The sequence below is a fragment of the Lathyrus oleraceus genome, chromosome 6 (assembly GCF_024323335.1).
Source record: "Lathyrus oleraceus cultivar Zhongwan6 chromosome 6, CAAS_Psat_ZW6_1.0, whole genome shotgun sequence".
Taxonomy (NCBI): domain Eukaryota; kingdom Viridiplantae; phylum Streptophyta; class Magnoliopsida; order Fabales; family Fabaceae; genus Lathyrus; species Lathyrus oleraceus.
Window position 1 is genome coordinate 116045667 of NC_066584.1, and position 22819 is coordinate 116068485.

Consider the following 22819-nt stretch of genomic DNA (forward strand, 5'->3'; position numbering starts at 1 on the left):
TGTGAGTTAGCAATTAAGAGTTATACCTACCCAAGGTCTTTATGGGCATTTCCTATCCTTATGAGGGTAAAACTGTCCTTACTATTGAGAAGTAAGTAGTTTTATCCTTTGGATGTAAAAGGGTCATCGTAGGGTCATCGATTGGTCATGGAAGGCAACATTTGTAAGGATACCTTAGCATTCGAAGGGACGATCATCGATAACCGTAGGCTACAACGACGGGTCATCGAGGGACAAAATCATATATTCGCAAGCAACATCCGAGGGACAATGATTTATTTTATAGGGACATGATGATTTAATCGAAGGGTCTTTGCTAAGTGTATCCCCACATTCGCGGGACATGACCGTAATACCGTAATACCGTAAGGCAACAAAGAGAGGTCCAAGATCACATATTCAAAGGCAACATTTTACAATCAATTAGGTAGTTGTAATCAATTAGGTAATTAGGTCCACATTATAATCAATTAGGTAATTAGGGTGAATCTCCACAAGGGTATCCCACAAATAAAGTGGAATACCTAGCAAGCTACTTTCTCCGGGAGTATGTGAACCCTTACAAAATTCAGCAAACAGGTCAGAATACCAAATCAGGGTGCAATCGAGAATTACACCACAAAAGAAACACAGCGGTAGGAATGTCAGGCAAAATAACGCATGGTTAGAATAAAACAAATCAAATAAGCATAGAACAGAACAGAAAAATCAGCGACTGTCACGTTCGCCCCTGCCTCGCCTAGCGAAGGCTTAGCGAATACTCGCTACATGCTCGCTTAGCGATGTGCTAGCGAGCGGCTGCGGGTTCTGGTTTTGGTAACAGTACAATTCCAGAAAGCTCCAAACCCTATGGCATCCATTACAGAAATTACATGGTTAAACGTTCAAGATATTCATACATACTTAAATTCACATGCAAAAACTTAAGATATTTTTATAGATTCAATCATAATGCCACATGCAAGTTAAGAACATAAAGCGGTAATAGTAATGCAAACCTGTTTGCAACTGAATTGCAACCTTGAATTGGCAATTCACTCTTAGGGTTGGCGCCGGATTGAGTTGGGCGGAGGTAACCTTGGTGCAGATGAGTTTCCTTCAGGGTTTCCTTTAGGGTTGCTCTGAATTCTCTGGGTTAGCCTCCAGGGTTTGCTGTGTTGCTTCTGTTAGGGTTTCCTTGCTAGGGTTTCTGTCCGTCTGCCTCTGTCCTCCTTTTCTGAATGAAGCTCTGCTATTTATAATAATTTTTGTGACCTGATGGGCTCAGAATAAGGCCCAGAATTTTCTGGTATTCGCAAGCTTCGCTAGGCGAGTGACGTAGCGAAGGGTTCGCTAGGCGAAGGAGTTGCTCGCCTAGCGAGCATGCCAGTTTGGGCCATTTTCTGGATTTGGCCACCTGTGTGCTGGGTCTTTGTTCCTTTAGGATTAATACCTTAAAAAATAAGTTGGAGTGCCTTGCAAAATGCCTTGTAATATTAACGGGAAAATTTTGGGGTATGACAGACTCGTATGTAGTTGGAAAGAGTTATCAATTGTAAGTCATCTAGATATGTAACTCTTGTGTGATGAAGCGTATAGTGAATGTTAAGTTCAGAAGGAAATCCAAGTGAGTCACTGTGTAGGAATGTTAAGGTTTATCTTAAGCGCATCTTGTTTGAGTTGTAAGAGTAGGAGTGACTTATTGGAAGTCCGGTTGTTATTTATCTTCCTAAGTAGTGTTTGGTTGGTTGAACATGAAGTATGATGTTCACACCTTGTTAGAACGGACGGTATCCTAAATATCATTGGTGTACCGATGTAGATGTGTGAGTTGAGGATAGAGATGCAAGCTAATGCAAGATAGATTGATAGTTTTGAAATTGAATATTTTGAAAGGGTATTGCAATTTTATCATTTATATAGATGTCAAAGGAGTTTGACATTTGGGGAAACAACCTAGTGAATCATACTCAATGTGAGTAAGTCTTGGGTGTATCGTTATTATGACTAATGAGAACCATAAGGAGTGAAGTTAGAAGAGACGTACTAAGTGGTTATATTGAGGAGATCAACTCAGTATTTTCGCATATGTGTTAGTAAGGTGGAAGTGGTTAATCATGTTATGACATTGTATGATTTCTCATATTCATGGCTTTGGATGTGGACCCCCAGGGGAGTAGTACTTGTTGTATACAAATATACTTTAACCTATTAAAAGGATTTGTGAGTTATACTTACAAGGAGGAACAAGAATCAGATATTCATGAAGTTAAACATGTAACACAAATTGTATATTAGTAAGAGCATGAGCTAAGACTATGGAAGATGGAACAGGACGATTGAGATTAATGACTTTAGATAGAAAGTGAAATGTTATCTCCAGATGTGTATGAAGTGTTGTGTGACTTTATGACTAGTATGGAGACTCACAGTTACATTTTAGATTGCTTAAGGTTCCTTAGTAGTGGTATCTTATTGATGACTCGAAGTGTCTTGATGTGTTATTTTGTTATTGGTTGAGATCTCGTGTCAGCAAAAATCTTGAGTGAATTAGAACCCTATAAGAGGATTTGATATGGAATATAGTAACCGGAATTGAATATTGTCAAACTAATTTGGATTAGCAGCTTCGAGCACATGATGAATATGGGTGTTGTACACTTTTATGGTTGTAGTAATGTGACTTCGGATACCTATCTTCTGGAGAGTGTTGGTCTTATTCTAAACTTTTGTAAGTCAGCAAGGAAGTTATTCCACTAATGGAAGTCTGTAAGGTTCTAGTACCATTTTGGATAGTGGGCACTCTGTAGGATAAATGTGTTTCCTATGCAGACTATTAGTTAATCAGTAGTTCCTAGGAATCCTAGGTGTTCCACTATTGGGATCAGAGTAGCGTAGTGGAAGGTGATAGATGAAAGAGCTCAGTCAAGTCTATGGAGGATCAGAAGAGTAGTTATTCTTAAGAATGAAAGTAAGATAATCCCGTGCTAGGTGTACTATCTTATTCGAGTAGTACTAGAGAAGTGAAGCATCAGGTGTAGACATTTGTAGTATATAATATCAGGTCAAGTGAAGTTGATAAAGATACCAATAGAGGGAGTATAAAGGTTATCACAATTGTTGAAGAAGTTATAAGAGAAAAGTCATCAGTATTACGTGTAGTCAAGGAATAAATAATTTATATAAAGATTTGATGAATGTTGATTATCCAAATCAAGATAATATGTTGTGGTTATGTTTTGTGTGACTCAGTACGAGAAAGGGAGTTGTAGATTCCAGAAGGAAAGTGACCAAGTGATTCAGAGTGGTATATCGAATGAATTAATTTGGAGCAAGGTTAAATTTAATCCAACATTGGAATGAGAATAAGGTTAAGACCATGAAGCATAGAGAGTTCATAAAGAAGAACGTATGTAAAGGAAGATAAATTGAAAAAAGAAATATATCGGAGGTTTGAAATCGAAGAAAAGTCAAATGTTAACCTAAGACGGTGATGCAAGAAGTATTTATTTGTTGAGTGGAGGAAATTGGGAGGCGAATTTCAATTTAAGGGGGTAGAATGTAATATCCCATATACCCTTAAATTCTCAATTAGTTATCAGTTGAGATCAACTGAGTTCCTATGTACTCTATCTCTTGTCAGTCGTAACAATTTGAGCTTCTATGTGCTCTAAATGTTATAAGTTGGGACCAATAGAGTAACCATTAGACTCTTAAGAGATCAATTATTATTAAAAGAAAATGACCATTATCAATAAGTACAAGAGAGGATATTTTGATAACATTAATAATTGGTCAATTAGTACTATAAGACAAAATATCAATTGAGATATTTTATATCATTAATTAAGACCATATATTATATATTATATATATTATATATTATACTATGTATATTATATGTGTGTGGTGGTGAATAAAGAAGGAAAGAAAAGGATAAGAATAGAGAAAGAAAAATGTGAAGAAGAGGAAAAGAAGAAGAAAAGAGAAAGAGAAAAGGAAAGAGAAAAGAAGAGAATAAGAAGAAGGAATGAAGTAGAAGGGAAAACTCATGGATTCATCATCTTCATCATCACCATAATAATCTTTACATCATCTTCTTCTTGAATAAAGGTGAGTTCTAGTTAGAACTTTCATGAATTAGATGTTAGGGTTTTTGTGTGGATAGCATAAGAGAGTTGCAAATGACTTATGATAACATGTTGTGAGTTCTATCTTGATTTTGGAAGTTGACATGAATACATGGTTTACTTATGTCTTCCATAGTTGTGACATTCTACAATAGTTAAATGACGTGGTTGCTAACATGAATACATATTCCATGAAATTGAAGAGTTGTGAGTTATGTTATTATGTTGAAATCATGTCATGTGTTCAAGTTGTGACACTATATGTTTTGATGTTATTTTGTTGTTATTTCTTGATGTCGAACATGTTCCTTCCATGGCTATTGTGTTCTTATGTGATAGAAATTATTGTTGTTCTTGTTCATATTGTTGTTGTTGTTGTTGTCGTCTTTGATTACATGTTGTTTTTGGTCTTTTGATGCACCAAGATGATGATTCTTTTGTGTTTTTCTCATTCAAATACGTCCATGTATTGTTCTGATTCACTACAGTTCACTAAGCAAAGATAGAGGAAGTCTACTACTGACTTGGTTCTCTTAGTGAAGTATTTTCACTCAGCGAACTTCCCTTCATTGAGAAAAATAATTTGCCTCTTGTTTCCACCATAACTCGAGAACCTTAACTCTGTTTGACTCACGGTCGAATGTGTTAGAAATATATTTCAATGCTCTATTTGATAGGAAGTAGAAACATCCTTTTATAACAATGATTAATAGGATAATATTGATAAACTATCATGTATGGTATGATGAAATTTGAAGTGAATGTAAATACTTTATTTTCCTTGTTCCCACCATAAAACGAGAACGGTAGCCTCAATGGATACAAGGACGGAAGTGTTAAGAAGCTAACATAGAGAACTATGATATAAAGAGATGTGTCTTTGACTTATTCTAATAAATTATTTCCTTTAAGTCTGGTGAACCCGCACAATAGGAATATCAAATGAATGTGTTATATCACCATGGGTGCCTTATGTAGGTTATGTTTTATATCATAATGCATGTTTTAGATTGTGAATTGTTGTTGTGTTGCTTGGGTAATAACATGATTAACATCTTATGAAGATGAGCGAGGAAACCTAGGAGTATAACTAGGTGAATAAACTTGGAAAGATAATCTAGGTTATGGAAATATAATTATGTGGCGATGTTTGGACACAAGGGTACCTTGGTGTGTGACGTGGACAAGTATTCGCTAGAACCATAGTTTAGTTATGGACTAATATACTTTGTATGGAACATGTTGTGTTGTGGCGTTGTTAAGGTGAATGTGATTTCCATGTAATTGTCGAACACAATCATGTTGTGTTTCTATCTGGTCACGTAGTCAGAAACAACCCCTTGATTATGATGTCCCAAGTTGCGATGCTTATATAGAGTAGGAATTGGGATGTATGCATCGATACTTGAATGACCTAGGTTTGAATCCCAGAAGTGGTAGATCTCATGATGAGTGAGAATCCCATATGGGTAAAAAGGCTTGAAATGGATTTAGAGTCCCATAGGAAGCGACGATTCTTGAGGTGGATGTTATCCCTTAGAATCTGAAGTTCATGCGTATGTCAAAGTATGAGATAAGATCTGTGACCCTAGTCGATAGTCCTAGAAATAGGGTTGGTTAGGGAAAGATACCTATGATACAAGGATCCGTGACCCATGTCGATAATCCTAGACATAGGGTTGGTCAGGGAAAGATATCTTGGTATGGTTTCTGAGTAGTGATTGTTTGAGTTAATGAACTCAAGAGACATATTTCCATACATTGTGAGTTTTATACACTCAAGTATTTTTCCCCTTTTTGACTTAAGTTAGGATTTGGTTAGAACCTTGTAGAGTCGAGTGGACCCATCATATTGGGAACTCATTGAGATTATCATCTTAACCCAATATTGATATGGCTTTTCAAGTATTATTTGCAGGTCATAGTGTACGAGAGGAGTTGTGCATTGATGTTTCAAGGGATGTTGATTATTATCATATCTGCTTTGGATTGTGTACAATCGTAGATATTAAACATAGTTCTTAGATTTTTATGTAGGCACTTTTGTATGACAGGTTTAATATGTTGTATTTTATTTTATGGACATGTATATAAAGATGTCGTTAGGCACTTATGTTGTGACAGTACCAAAAATTAACACTTGTATGATATTATTCTAGATATATATTATACTAGTTCTTACATTACCTATATTGCCCACATAGAGGGGGTAATTTTGTACGGTCGTTATGTGTGCATATTGACTGGATTCAGCATGATGACATCGAATGGACATCATACAACACTCACCAAAACATTGTTCCCTTCGACCCCATTTTACTTTACTCTAGATGGTTGGCATGTGGGAGAATCTAATGTGCAGGTATCATTCGAAGCGATGCATTTTGGATATGTTTAGATAATTTTGATCCCCTTTTGTATCTTCTCCTAACATCATAGTTCACAGACATTTTGATGACATAATGGCGGACTACGAGATTCATCTGGTACCAAAGGAGTATCGAAGTATGTTAGCCACAAGTCAGTGGTCTTATATGGACGGTTACATGGCTTGGTTCTATAGTGTATGACACCCCGTCATGACACCAGACGCTCTTGGACGTCCACCTAGGTCTGCTCATGAGGAGATCCTAGAGAATGAGTAGGCTATGGATGCCCATTCCATTGATGTGTTGTTGATATGTCAGAATATTTTGTGGATTACATTGGAAGGCACTGTCACACCCCAATTTTGACCCTAAATCACCGATTCAGTACATTCATCATGACATTCACATCATCTGCATAACATAACATGCACTTCATCTCACATATTGCCTAAAATATCGATCAGAATAAATTTTTTAATATACAAACAGACTAGTTGAACTGGTTTTCAAATGTATGTGAAATTAGCGGGCAAAAAATTGCGAAATCGAGCTTGCAGATGTCAATTTTGTTAATCTACGGTTCACATAGTTTAACTAGGTGTGCTCGTCTTATTTTTTCAACTACTTTTTCGTCCGCATCTTGATTAGCCCGAGTCTTTTAACCGATCATTTTTATTTCAAAATTCGATCAAAACTTGTATGTTTCCGAGAAGTTTATTTTGTGCTGATCATTTTAGTGCATTCATTTTAATTTTTTTAAGCATTTTTTAGACCAATTTTTATTTATTTTGAGTCCTTTATTTTTGTTTTATTATAAAAAAATTAAAGAAAAATAAATAGAGACAAATATGTGATCATTTGATTTTTACTTGTTTGTAAAAAAAAATTAGAATTTTATTTAATTTATTTGTTTAAACTCATTTGATCACCAAATAAATATCTAGAGGGCATTATTGGATTAAACAAAATTGAAACCATGGAAACCCTACTATATATTCTTACCACTTGGCTTGCAAAATGATACCATTGGATCTCGGCGCACACTCAGATTGAAAAAGAAAGAATTGAAAAAAAAAAGTGATTCTCTCACATACACCACAAAAATCTTGTTGCTACAATATACTCGCCCCTCACCAAAACGTAACCTCCATTGATTATCCAAAAAGATCCTTCGTAAAGACTAACAATTAGTTAATTTTTATCATAATTTTTCAAACACTCAGTATCACAAATCCCCATCCCACATATTTTGCCTTTTCAAACTAAAAACACATAAACCCTCTCTCTCCAATGAAATTGAAAGAATAGAAAACTAATAGAAAAAAAAAATGAGGAAGTAGATCTTCACACCACACAAAACCTTACACTTCATAAATTAATACAGAAACTATTCCATCTCTCTCTCTCATATCAAAATCAAAGATGAAAAAAAAAGATCTTCTTAAAAGGAAAAGGTGTGACTACTCGATACTGTTCATATAAACACATTCCTCCGTCTGTGTTTAAAATGTCATAATACATTGCAACACATAACTCTTTTTACCTTTTGTTTTATTTCAACTTTTTTTTTCTCAATTCTATATATTTCTATTTCTTTTAGTGTTGAAGCTACTGTTTTCATTTCATTTCAACATTTTTTATTTTATTTTATTTTATTGTGCAGTGATTACCACAATATGATATCATTATTTAGATTTATTTATTTTTATGCAACTTAATGAATTATTGTTTCTATTTTGTTTATTAAGAGGATTAACATGTTTCAAGATGAAGAGAAGAGAGTTTTGTATTTCTTTGTGTCAAACACTTTAGCGATGGAACACTGAATTCATTTTTTTTAATAAAAAAAAGTCATGCAATGTGTCATTACAAGATTGATCCTTTCGAATAAAAAAAACAATATTAGAAGAGAATATGAGGGAAAGGGAGAGCGGCTGAGCTCTATTTATTAATTTTCATTATTTTTATTAATTTTTTATTTTTCTCTAATTTTATTTGTTCTTTTTTATTATTTATTATTATTAATTATTATTGTGGGTGAGTAATTATGTTTAAGGTTGATATGGACTTTAGATCCATATAATTTTTACACCTCTCATCTTAATATGTACTTCTCTTGTTTTATTTTAATTTCATTTTTATTATTTATTTTGATTTAATAAGTAATTAATTGATTATTTAGTTGATTAAATTTTAATTAATTAATTATTTTGCTTTCCTTTTATTGCGTTGCAAATTCGGAGTTAAAATTCAATTTTCAAAAATTGCTTGGACGCATAGATTTTGGCTCAGTTTCTTATAGAGTGATTCCTACATGAATCCACTCTAATTTATCTTAGATCTAAATTCAGCTTGCTTTCGATTTCGGTTGATTTCCGGTCTCGTAACTTACTTTTGGGCCTTTTTACAATGAGTTCTTTTCTTTTTGCGTGCTCGTATTTACTTGTCTGCATTTCAATTATCCTTAAATCACTTCAAACCATTTTCATAACTAAATTGGAAGAAAAAAAACCACATGGGTGAAAGGTCCAAATGTAGTCCCGAATGCTATGCCCAAGTTGTAAGAGCTTGCAAGCCATAAGTGTTTGTCTTCCCTTTAAAGCACTTGTAAATATTCAAACCATTTTCTTAATAAAATTGGAAGAAAAAGATTATCTGGGTGAAAGGTCTAGACGTAGTCCCGAGCATTAGACCCAAGTCGTAAAATCTTGCAAGTCATAAATACTCGTCTTTCCAACCCAAAAAGACTTTCAACCAATCAAACTCTTTTATCTCGATGCTGTGTGATATTTAAAATGTTTTCACAAATGAAAGATATATTGTCTTAAGATTATGTAAAGCAATGCTTCATCCATAATTGTTGAGTTGAGACAAGTGACGTTTTCCCGAATGTTGATTTGTAAATCCATTTGATGTGATGCAAATGTCTGCTCCTCACCTGTTTTGGGTAAAACAATGTTCTTCGTCGATTAATACAAGATAGATTTCGCTAAAATCGACCAACAAACAAACATTTTTCTACCCTAAACTACGTAAGCCTTGAGTTCTCTATTGCATCTGGAGATATGTAGGACCAGGATTTGTAAATCTTGTCAGTCCCATTAGAAAAACTTAGGTTTAACTCCCCTCCGTTAAAAATCCAAAAACATCTTCTCTTTTCTTTTGATCCTATTATTCTTTCCCTCATAATAACTTAAGAAGCCTAACATTTCTAAGTTAACACTGACGTGCACAATTAACCTAATGGTTCCTGTTGAGTACAACGGACGTGAGGGGTGTTAATATCTTCCCCTTGCGTAATCGACTCCCGAACCCTGATTTGGTTGCAACGACCACAATCATTGTCGTTTTTTCTTGTGTTTTATTGATATTTCCCCTATCCATTTTAGGAATAAATAAATTTCGGTGGCAACTATGTTCAGTCCATCCCATGAGCGTGCGATTGCGCTCCACGAGGCCGTGTTCTCATTTTTCGATGTGAAATAGAGGGCATTGTGTAACACCTCGTTTTCCATATTTAATTAATATGTGCTATTTTAATTAAATTTATGATGTGTTGGTGAATTATTTAATTTTATGTGTTTGGGGGTAGAAGACGAGAGAGCACACCCTTTAGAAATAAAATGAGATTTTTATTCAATTTTAATTTATTTAATTATTTAAATTGAGAAAAATAGAGTTTGGGGTAGAAATTAGAAGCTAGTAGAAATTTGGGGTGTGTGAGTAATTAACAAGTGATGAGGGTATCATGAATAATATCAAAAATAAATAATTAGGTTTTATTATTTTGTTTAAATAGATGATTGGGAGAATATTGGTTTAATTTACAGTATGTGAAATAAGAGTAATTTGAGAGAAGAGGCAAGCAAGGGTTTAGAAGAGGGAAAGCTATGAGGAGACACCATTGACAAAGCTTAGAGATTATGCAATTTTAAGGTAAGGAGGGAGAAATGATGACTTCTCGGCAAGTGTATTGATAGTATCGCAGTAATAAAATATTGAATCCATAGGGAGTACTTTTTAACAAGACAAAAAGTGTGCAATGCATAGAAAATAGTAAATGGGGAGGGGCAGTTCAGATTTCAAAAAGAAAATAATAAAGAGTTCAGACATAATTATGAAAGCGGTCAGGTTATGTCTAGAATCCCCTATCTCTCTATTGTTGATGTTTGATGCCTTACATGAATAATCTCATCACTATAATCCCACGACGAATTAAATTCTATAACCAATCTCTTGCGATACAGATCACTAATCACTACTTAGAGCTTCTTATCCCTAGTCCAATAGCGTAAGCAGGATCAGGAAATACAGTAAAGCATTAATTCACTAGTCACTACTCGGGGTTTCCTATTCCTAGTTAACCAGCGTAAGCATGAAAATTTCCTAGTTCCAACACATAGACTAATGGTCAGTATTCCCTATGTGCTCAAAACCAGAATAAAAGAATATCTCAAATAAAAAGCATTATGAACGAGAAACAATTGAATGGAATTATAGATTAAAGCATTCATGTAAATTCAAATCAACATATTGTCCAAGAATATTAAAATAAGTTAATCATGACACAACCTAACCTAGAGGAGTTTAGTTACTCATAATTCAAAATATAATAGCAAAAAAAATTGAAGAGAATGGTATATAAGATCCCTTGAAGTATTGGCCTGCAATGGCTCAAAATTCTCTCAAAAACCACTTCTAATGCAGCAAAATTGTACTCTCTATGCCATAATTCGTAACCCCTGAGAAAGAGTAGAAAATCCCATTTAATAGCCTTCAAAATGGACCAGGTGTCGTTAGAAAAGCCAATAAATAGAGCCATTGCGCGCGATATTCACTCATTACATGCGCTGCGGTGCATCCTTTATGTCCCTATCGTGCATGATTATTCCAGTGGCTGCATACTTTTGCTCCATTTTCACCTGATTTTTCACTAAGTCCAATTTCTTCACACTTAGCTATTTTTCCTCATTCTTTGGTCTTTATTCATTTTTTATCTTCTTTGGCTTATTTTGATCTGTTTCTTCGACCGATTTTATGCAACGACGGACTATTGTCACAACCCCAAACTTGAATTGTTGCTTTCCCTCAAGTAACTCGCCTGCAATTGCACGTTTCAACAAAAAACAAGTTGCACAATAACAATTGAACATCATCATATAATATTTTCTTTACCTTACCATCGTTCTAGCTTCCAACTTCTATCCGACAAATTTGGAAAGCGTCCTCAAACTTTGACGAGTACTCAACTTGTATCTCATCTCACTTTGACTCACTTAATGGATAAGGTCATCTCTCAATCTACATGCAATATCGTTTATGCTTAGCTTGATCATGTTATAATATAATTCATCAAAGAAATCAAAACACACACATTTGAGGACTTTTTAATTGTAACTTGGCTTATGTTCGGGTAGGATATTTTTGGGAAAGTAGGTTTAAACCTTTGGAGTTAGGTGCCTAGTTCTCCTTCTATCATCATACCCCTTTGTTCCTTCTTGATGGTACTAGATATTTTTCGCTTGTGGTCCTTATTATGCTTAACATTCTTTTTCTTTTCTCTTTTTTTTAAGAAGTGTCTTTTTCCACTTCTTATTTTCTCATAATTTTTGAATTTTTGACAAAATTTTTCTACTACCCCAACCCCAAACTTAAAACTTTTCTCACTTCCAAGAGAAACCCCAAAATTTAATCATTTTCATACAAATTCAGAACTACAATTCTATCTAACTCCAAAGAGAGGGTGGAAATATAAGATCTTTCAAGTCATACGGCTAAAAATTAAGGCTAAGTCACTGAAAGAAAGGCTAAGCTCAAAGTGGTTAGCTACAGATATATCTATTACTACAAGGTGGTTTAAAAAGGCTTAAAGTTATAAACAAACAATTGTCTCAATGTGTGTTAATCAATCAAGACAAATGTAATCTGAAATAGTTCAAACCAAATAAAACAATAAAGCATGAATACACTCAATAAGAAAGAATAGTGAGCAATGGAATTTATTTGGCTCAAACCATACTAGTTGAGGTATCTGAAGATTGAGTATAAGTCTTTTGATTCATTTTTCATCCTTTGCCTTCAAGTTGTAAGTTCCTTTCCTGATTATCAAGTTCCTTTTGGATCATTTGTTCAATGCTCAAATGATAAAGTTATAAATCGGAAGAAAAAAAACACAACTACAAACTAGTTCATCAAAGACAACATATATAGTAATGTGCTCAAGTAGCTAATCCCTCTCTTAGTGGGTCTCAAATAATATAATGTCAATTCTGAAGAAAAAAATGGTTATAACCAATGGGTTGCCTCTCATCCAGCACTTATTTTCCATCATTAGCTTGACGCCTCATGCCTAAGGCATGTTAGGCGCAATGGATACCCTCACGCCGGTCAATTCCCTTGTTGTCATTCCTTTGTCAACCTTACTACCTTTTTCTTCTAGATGGTAGCATATATCTAGAGCATCCATATATTATGTCCATTCATACATGTTAAACACCACATTTTCCTTATTGAACTTCAAAACAAGTTCACCCGTTTCCACATCTATCTTTGCTTTCTCGGTTTCCAAGAATAACAGACTCTCCTGAATCTCTTTTTGTATCAAGCACCACAAAATCTACAGGAAATACTAAACCATCCACATGCACTAATATGTCTCTTAAGATACCAAGCGGTTGAGTAACAGATGAATCAGCTAAAGTGAGAGTCATGTTTATCAGTGTGGTCTCACTCATTTTCAATTCTTTAACCTTTTTCAGTGGCATGACATTTATACTAGATCCTAAATCACATAAAGCATATGGGATCTTTACTCCACCAATATTACAAGAAATAGTAAACTTACCTGGGTCTTATAGCTTTGATGACAATGTTGGAGGCATTGACATATCATCCTTTTTGGTCATGTTTACCTGTTCCTTTACCACTTTCTCTTTCGTTCCCTTTAGTAATGCCTTCATAAGTTTAGAAAACTTAGGCATTAGTTTTAAAACCTCCTAAAGCTAAATACTTACCTTAAGTGTAGTCAACATCTCCTTGAACTTTGCAAACATCCATGCTTCATTGTAATGAACTGGTTCCTTCTTCATTATGGGATACATCAGTTTTATGTAATCTGGTAGTTCTGGATTTGGATCATTCAGGATTTGCTTCTTTATTCTTCTCCAAAGGTATTTTTTTATCTATTAGTTTCTCAATGGTGACTCCTCTTTCCTCTTGGCCATCTTGATTGTTACTCTCCTCTTTTTCAATCCTCATTTCTCCTTCCGCAATCACATCCTCTTCAACTATTTCATCTTCACCCGTTTTGCTGATCACCTGAAAACATGTTTCCACAACCTTTGCAAGATTTTTTCTGAGGATTGTCTATAGTATTACATGTAAATCCTCCACCCTAACTAGGTAAAGCACTATTTGTCTAGATAACATACCAATATGCATCTCCAAATTCTTTATCGACGCATCATGGTTTATACTCATTGTTTCATGGTTCTTGTTCACCTGATTAAAACTACTTTTAGTGACTTTAATGAAATTTTGCAAGGTCTCTTCCAGCTGTGAAGGTTTCCTTTGGAATGGAGCTTGTTGGCCTTGTTGCATGCTATTATTAGCTCTTGAATTTTGATTATTGCTCCAACGGAAATTAGGATGATCCTTCCATTCCGGATTATAGGTGTTGGGATAAGGGTTGTTCTTCTGAAAAGTAGCAAATTTGACTTCTTCACTTGACCCTTCTAAAGAGCACCTTCCGTTTGCATGTTCTCCCCCACATAAATAACACCTAAGTGCTTGTACCTGACTCACGTTAGATTTACCTAAGCTTCTTTCAACTAACTTTTTATTTAACAATTCAATTTGAGATAAAAGTGAAATATGAGTATCAATAACTAACATACCTTTGGGTGTGCCCACAATTTCAATACGTACTGACCTTTCGCTCTTCAAGCACATCTTCTCAATAAGGTCTTTCATTGGTTCGGTCATTGATCGGATCGTGCCTCCAGCAGAAGCATCCAACAACATGTGTGTCTGACTCTTGAGACCTTTAATGAAATTCTACTTTGCTCTATATTATTCATATTATGATTTGGGCACATGGATAACAAAATTTTGAACCTTTCCCATGAGTCATACAATGACTTAGTTTCCTGATGCTCGAGATTTACAATTTATCATATTCGCTCGGCAAACCGAGATTTACAATTCTTGCCATGTTCGAATTGTTCCATTTGGAAGACAAAGTAACCCCTCTTTAACCCTTCCAATTAGTAAGAATCCAAACAACCTTAACTTGGCCTGGTCTTCAGTGACATTAGTTGGTTTGCACATCAAATTTGTTTCGTAAAAGCGTGCAAGAGGCTCCTACGAGTCTCTAATCATGTTCCCGTTGAACGAATTATCTCTTAAACCTGAAAGCACGGAATTATTAATATAAAAGTTAGTAGGGCCTACCGATACAAACTCTCTTGAAACCTATCCTTCATCGGTTTTATTACAATAATCCCCCATAGTTTGGGATGGTACAACTGCCATGGTGATTTCCTCTTCAGAGTCAAAAGAAACTAGCAGTTGATCTTCTACTAAGATCCTTTAAGCTATACTTGCTTCTCTGACTATTCTCCTTATAGCACGTGCGGTTCTTTTTTTTTTAATTTATGGATCGAACGATGTCAACGGCGATCCTGAGCCGCGCATACACAAATAGAAAATACTTCAGTAGCACTATGATTAGCAAGAAAATAAATAAAAAAATAAAAACAAACTAAAAATAAAGTGTTCCACAAACGTTGCCTTTTTGAAATATTAACACTCCCCGCGCCAAAAACTTGATGACTTCTCGACAAGTGTATCGATAGTGTCGCAGTAATAAAATATCGAATTATAGGGACTTCTTTTTAACAAGATAAAAAGTGTGCAATTCATAGAAAATAGTAAATGGGGGGGTTCAGATTTCAAAGCGAAAATAACAAAAAGTTCAGACATAATTATGAAAGCGGACAGGTTTGGTCTATAATCCCCTATTTCTCTATTTTTGATGTTTGACGCCTTACATGAATAATCTCATCATTATAATCCCACGCCGTATTAACAAAACCTCTATAACTAATCCCTTGCGATATAATTCACTAATCACTACTCAGAGTTGCTTATCCCTAGTCCACTAGCGTAAGCAGGATCAGACGATGTAATATAACGTTAATTAACTAGTCAGTACTCGGGGTCTCGTATTCCTATTTGACTAGTGTAATCATGAAAATTTCCCTAGGTCCAACACATAGATTAATGGTCAGTATTCCCTATGTGCCCAAAATCATATTAAAAGAGTATCTCACATAAAAAGCCTTACGAATGAGAAACAATTGAATAGATTTATAGATTAAAGCATTCATGTAAAGTCAAATCAACATATTGCCTAACAATATTGAAATAAGTTCATCATAACACAACCTAACCTAGAGGAGTTTAGCTACTCATATATCAAAATACAATACCAAAAATAATTGAAGAGAATATCATATAAGATCCCTTGAAGTATTGGCCTCCAATGGCTCCAAATGCTCTCAAAAACCACTTATGATATTGAAAAATCATACTCTCTATGCCACAATTTGTAACCCCAGAGAAAGTGCAGAAAATCCCCTTTAATAGCCTTCAGAATGGACCAGAATGCGTCAGAAAAGCCCAAAAAAGGAGTCATCGCGCGCGTCATGCAGCCTTTATGCCCCTATCGCGCACAATGTTGCACGATGTTGCGTGTGATTATTCCAGTGGCAGCATGCTTTTGCTCCCTTTTTCACCTGATTTTTCACTAAGTCCAATTTCTTCACATTTAGCTATTTTTTCCTCATTGTTTGGTCTTTCTTCTTCATTTTTCCTCCTCTTTGGCTTGTTTTGATCTATATCTTCGATCGATTTTATGCAATGACAGACTGTCATCAAGAACTGTACATGTGTGGGTGCTTAGACAAAGAGGATATAGAGAGTTCCTTACCCTTCCCCTTAGGATTTTTTCCTTTTTCACCATTGTTGAATAGTTTAGAGCTTAAGATGAGTTTTTGTAGAACTCTTTTATGATCTCTGTATTTTGATATTAAATTTTGTGTACTTATTTCATGTCAATTTTGTGTGAATTTATGTGATTGATTTCTGAAATTTGGTGTTCTTATGAGTTATGTTACGATTGTTGAAGGTGATGATGATTTTGAATCAAAACGATGTTAAATATGTTAATATGTTCCTAATTGAGTGTTTTAATACGACATTAGCACGTATGATTAAATTTCGTACATTTGGGATCGATTGGGGTCAAAATCAAAGCTTTAATAGAGCTCTAATGATAGAAAATCATGTTTTCTAGGTTCTGGTCTGAGCGATCTAGCACAACGAGGATGATATTTGCCCAGCGAGCGATGTCTCGCCCAATGAGATATGTACAGTGAGGAAACATTGTCCTAGGATTGTATTTTTGTAATTGAAAGTCATTTTAATTTGACTAATCTTGACATTATTTGATTCATAAATTAATAAACACGAATATTGTAGAACAAGATAATGCGTTAATTATAAAAAAAAAATCAATCATATTACGAATATTGTTTTCAAAGTATAGTAAAAAATATAAAAACATTCCAAAATACAAATAAAAGCATATGCTACTGTGTATGCCTAATCCTAACTCACTGATTCCTCCTCTATAGTCGGTAACCTAAGGCATTTCGTGCCTCAGTAAAAAAAAAACGTGCTAGGGAAACCACATCATCGTCACCTCTCTCAAACAGCCCAGACGCAATGTGTAACACCTTATTTTCCCAACTCGATATTTAATAAAATAATTTAATACAACTCAACAAATAGAGTGTCAAGCATGCTTCACCATAGCATACAAGAACCACAATTAACACTTTCAGAAATAAGCAACGGAAATCAAAAGTTTAACATATGAATCTCAACAACAATGAATGAGAAAATGGTTCAACAATCCCCACAAGAAATAAGGCATGCAACAAAAGAAAACATATAACAACTCGTCCCCCAGTGTTACATGTCAGAGCGACTCCACTAAGACCCGAACGATAAATAACTAAAGAGGCACAACGCCACTCTCTAGCATCAAGCATTTACTCTTGTACCTGATCGTTTGTATGACAGAGGAGCACATACACAACCAGCAAACAAAAATGGGTGAGAATACATACATATATATATATATATATATATATATATATATATATATATATATATATATATATATATATATATATATATATATATATATATATATATATATATATATATATATATATATATATATATGTATATATATGTATATATATATAACCGGCAAACAAAAATGGGTGAGAATATATATATATATATATATATATATATATATATATATATATATTCTCACCCATTTTTGTTTGTTGGTTGTGTATGTGCTCCTCTGTCGTACAAACGATCAGGTACAAGAGTAAATGCTTGATGCGAGAGAGTGGCGTTGTGCCTCTTTAGTTATTTATCGTTCAGGTCTTAGTGGAATCGCTCTGACATGTAACACTGGGGGACGAGTTGTTATATGTTTTCTTTTGTTGCATGCCTTATTTCTTGTGGGGATTGTTGAACCATTTTCTCATTCATTGTTGTTGAGATTCATATGTTAACTTTTGATTTCCGTTGCTTATTTCTGAAAGTGTTAATTGCGGTTCTTGTATGCTATGGTGAAGCATGCTTGACGCTCTATTTGTTGAGTTGTATTAAATTATTTTATTAAATATCGAGCTGGAAAAGTAGGGTGTTACACATTGCGTCTGGGTTGTTTGAGAGAGGTGACTATGATGTGGTTTCCCTAGCACGTTTTATTTTTACTGAGGCACAGAATGCCTTGGGTTACCGACTATAGAGGAGGAATCAGGGAGTTAGGATTAGGCATACGCAGTAGCATATGCTTTTATTTGTATTTTGGAATGTTTTTATATTTTTTACTATACTTTGAGAACAATATTCGTAATATGATTGAATTTCTTTTTTAATTAACGCATTATCTTGTTCTACAATATTGTGTTTATTAATTTATGAATCAAATAATGTCAAGATTAGTCAAATTAAAATGACTTTCAATTAAAAAAATACAATCATACGACAATGTTTCTGTCAAGAAACATGCAGAGAAAATTTCAGATATGCATATGCAAATTCACCCTAAAAATCTTCGTAAATGCATCTTCAGACTAAATTTTGACAATAATAATCTTTGATGCGTTCAGAGATCTATCTCCCAAAAGTCTAAAGACATTTTTAGAGTTTCAAAAGTGCGACCCACGGTGGGGAAAAGAAATTGCCACAAATTAATTCCACAACCTTGAACTCAAAGAGAAACTGTCGTACACTACCTGATATTTTTGTCATGCACAATTTGTCTTATTGCTACACGGTTTATTTAGTTGCAAAACAATGATGCTATTTTAAACTGCAAATTTGAATCTTTTGTATGCTTTCAATGTGTATAGTTCTTGACTTTGTGTAATGGATTTGTAGTACCTATTACACTTGCAAATTTGAATCTTTTTGTATGCCTTCACTGTGTATAATTCTTGACTTTGTCTAATAAATTTGCAATGCCTATTATACTCGTTTGAATAAACTTGTTACACATAAAAATAATCTTATGTACATCTCTCTTCAATTTTCAGCGAGACAGAATTGAGTTGCCAAAACATTTAAGTCATAAAATAAAAAGGGAGTAAAAGAAGAAAAGTCTTAAACATTGCCCTGATTTTAAGGAGCAATATCTCTCTTCATTTCAATTTCAACAAGAGTCAATAAACATCTAACACCAATTAAATAGAAGATGCTTAATTCTTCTTTTACTGTTAAAGATCTATTGTTAGGATAGAATGGGAGCAGCATGAGACAACAAACACAAGAGTGCAACAAAAAGAGATACAAGAGTCAAAGTAAAGGAATGGGTCAACATCATCGTACTGTGGGACATGTCATCAGTGTACTCTTGTTCTCCGGAATATGAAATACTATAATCACCACCACCGTTTGGTGCTCTTGTCCACATTCCTAGATTGTTGTCCCTATTCATTCACCACATAAATTATTTTAACCAAAATCCAAAACTTTAAAATTACATGTAGTATTTTATGTTAGAAAAAGCTGGTCTTCATGGAATAAAGATTACTTTACTTTAAAAAAAAATTATCTCGATCAAATGAGTTTCAAGTCGGGACATCTTATTTATTCATTTTTAAAAAGTGAAATTTCGACGAAGAAAAAGGAACGTACCTAGCAACACCAAGAACGCCCGCGGACATAGTAAGAACAGAAATCCGATCAACCGTTTTAGGATCAATGCTATAAGCCTTCTGAAAATTCCCTTCACTCTCACTACCTGAATCAACAAAAAATGCACCATTCACCATAAAATCACCTTCCGATTTCCAATTCCATGTCGTCCATTCCCCTTCACCCGAATCCAACCTCTTCGTCACTTGCTTCGCATCAACATCCTCAGGAGCCGTATATCGGTTCCCTAATAACGTCATCAGAGATAAAGTTAGTTAGGTAATATTCCTTCTGAACAAATGTATCTGGTATATCATATAGACTAAATATATTGATTATTCAAGTAAAATTTTTATTAGTTAGTTTACCTTGACTATAAATAGTGGGTCCTCCACTTCCACCAATAGCATACATCTCCCATCTTGTAAAATCGTTATTTACGACATGGATGTATCCGAGTCTGCATCGTGGCATTCTTTGAACTAACTGTTCTCCAAAATGGTTGAATGCTATAGTTACTTGCATTGCTGAGTCTGGTTTGTAATGGTCACTATGACCTAGTAACATAACCTCGTTGTGGTGTGAGAAATGGTTGTTGGAGACAGTTATTGCAGTTGAACCCATAACCGCGTCAATTAAACCGTCTTTGCAACGCGAGAGTGTGCAATGGTCTATCCATATGTTACTTGATCCGAATATAGAGATTCCATCTCCGTCTGATATTGTTCTATATCCGTAGTGTTCTGGACTCGACCGCACGTTAGTGTTACCTTAACAACAAATTACAATTTTTATTAGTAAAAGTTTAAGAGTTAATTAAAGGGTTTTTAAACTAGTTTTACCATTGAATTCAAAGTTGTCTAAAATTAGTCACAATGTAAGGCTCAATTAATTAACTTTTTTTAAAGTGCCCCCACATGACAATGACAATAGAGAAAAAAAGCATGCATTACAATTGCAATACACATCAAAAGGTGTGTATCCAAAAAGAGAAAAAGAAAAACCATGTTCTCACTAAACTATGTTAGTTTAGAGATATAGCAACAAAAAAAAAGTGGAAAAAAATAAGACAAGTGAATGATTTTCTTACCAGATGGATGACAATGATGAACATGAATGTTATGTATAATAACATTACTAATATACTGAAGAGTAATGCACCCACCACCCACAATATGAACATCAGCACCACGTCCATCAACGGTTTTAAAGCTGTTAAAAATAAGCTCTTGACACAACTCAATCATCATGTTACTTGGAAAAACAATCCACAATGGCTCATTCTGTATAACAGCGTATCTTAGTGTACCAGGTTTTGGATTCACAGGATCATTGTCTGAGGAGTCTGTTACAATGTAGAATTTACCACCTTTTCCTCCTTTGGCGTTTTGGCCAAACCCAATTGCGCAATCTGCTAACCTTTGACGATTGTTGGACCAATCTTTGTCGCATTTCCAACAATCGTCTATCGGGTTTCCTGTTTCACAGGATGATGAAAAATCCTTGCTTGATATTGATAGCATTTCTCTTCTTCTCATTGATTCATTCACTTTCCTACAAAAAAATAATAATAATATAAAGTTATTAAACATTGAAGAAATTCTTAGCTACTTTTACTAACACTAGCCATAATGTTACAAAAATTTGAGCTATAAATGAAAATATTTTATGAGACTAAAAAATGAAACTTTTTGATGACCCAGATCTACCATTCTTCAATACCTGTGAACTTCTATGGCAACAGATTCAGGGTCTGGGTGTTGAGCTGAGAGGGTGAGGTTGAGCATGGAAGTTCCATGGGTGAAAAAGGAAGCAAGAAGTGAGAATAAGAAAATGCAGATTGTTTGGGTCATTGTTGATGGAGGGAAAGTTTTTGAGTTTTCTTTCACAGTGGTGAGTGGTGAGAAATGGGTTAGTGGTAGCTACTGCTACTGGTAGTACTGTCACTCACTCACTCACTCTTCATTAGTTGATGTGAATGGGTAAGTACTTCCTTCTACCATGGTTATTGGTATTGTTTGGTTATTATTTATTAATTATTTTAATACATAATGAAACTCCGTAATTAAAGGAAATAGTGATTGAAGGGAGTGTAGACTGTAGTGTGGAACGGAAGCATAGGATAATCACTTTTCTAATTAAGCTCTTTACACTATCTTATCTTATTTTTTACAAAGGAAAAAGGAATTAGTATTATATATATGATCAAAATTAATTAATCTTCTTGAGATTTCGCTATCAATCATAACTTTAACAAAATTAGTATATTCTCATGTCAATCCGACCTCTATTGAAAGACTTATATCATTCTTGTTAGAACAAAAATTAATGGAAAAATGTAAATTGCAAATGACGAATATGGTATTTAATTAAGTACTTTGATTAATTGTGTCTACGATTGCGACTATGGAGATATGTTGGAGTTCTATATTATTATTTAAATGAATTAGAATTTCAATGTTACGTTACAAACGGTATGTATAACATTATAGTAAAGATCGCAAGTATATGGTTCATTCGTCTATCAGAAGTTATCTCTATATTGGAAGCTTAAGTGTTACCATTAGAAGTTTAATTATTAGCCTTTATGCTAGTTATGTATACTTCTATTATAGTTTGTTAGTTTGTTACATATCAAATATATTAATACTCGAGTCTTCTCCATGTATTTAGACTTTTACATTTGATTAATGCAAGAAGCCTTTAAGGCTATTCATCACGAGTTCTCCTTCAAACACATTAGGAGCTTAAGGTGTGATAAGGTATCAGAGCTTAGTTTGTCTTAAGCTTGGGGAAGATTGATTGTGGCCTTAGAATCGAAATAAGGATGAGGTCGTGTAGCATGAGTTCTTGTTCGATATCGGCAATGTGGTTTGTTTTGTTACAATGAGTACACGGCATAGGGATTTTGAAATGACCTTTTCCTTTGTTGCGGTCTGTGAAATTAGGATTGTTGGCATATAGACTATAGAGTCAGGAGTAGAGGCTTCAGGGACGGAGACTTCTTGTTGAATGATGAGCGAGTAAGCACGACGGTCATGATAGGGTCCA

General features: G+C 34.4%; 1 protein-coding gene across 1 annotated transcript; it reads right to left on the reverse strand.

Moving 5' to 3' along the window:
* Window positions 1-19232: 19232 nt before the first annotated feature.
* On the reverse strand, window positions 19233-21798 carry LOC127096827 (probable pectate lyase 12). The gene is made up of 5 exons (XM_051035365.1): window positions 21491-21798; window positions 20859-21322; window positions 20137-20538; window positions 19769-20015; window positions 19233-19560 (listed from the first exon to the last, which is right to left on the reverse strand). Exons 1-5 carry the CDS (start codon window positions 21619-21621, stop codon window positions 19362-19364), a joined length of 1443 nt encoding a protein of 480 aa, XP_050891322.1. The 5' UTR covers window positions 21622-21798; the 3' UTR covers window positions 19233-19361.
* Window positions 21799-22819: the final 1021 nt, after the last annotated feature.

What these genes read in the sequence shown, in the direction of transcription:
- LOC127096827 (XM_051035365.1), bottom strand. Translation starts at nt 21,621, where the DNA reads ATGACCCAAACAATCTGCATTTTCTTATTCTCACTTCTTGCTTCCTTT. An exon ending in TCATCATTGTCATCCATCTG is followed by an intron (nt 20,539 to 20,858) that starts GTAAGAAAATCA and finishes TTTGTTGTTAAG; the next exon opens with GTAACACTAACGTGCGGTCG. An exon ending in GGCGTTCTTGGTGTTGCTAG is followed by an intron (nt 19,561 to 19,768) that starts GTACGTTCCTTT and finishes GTGAATGAATAG; the next exon opens with GGACAACAATCTAGGAATGT.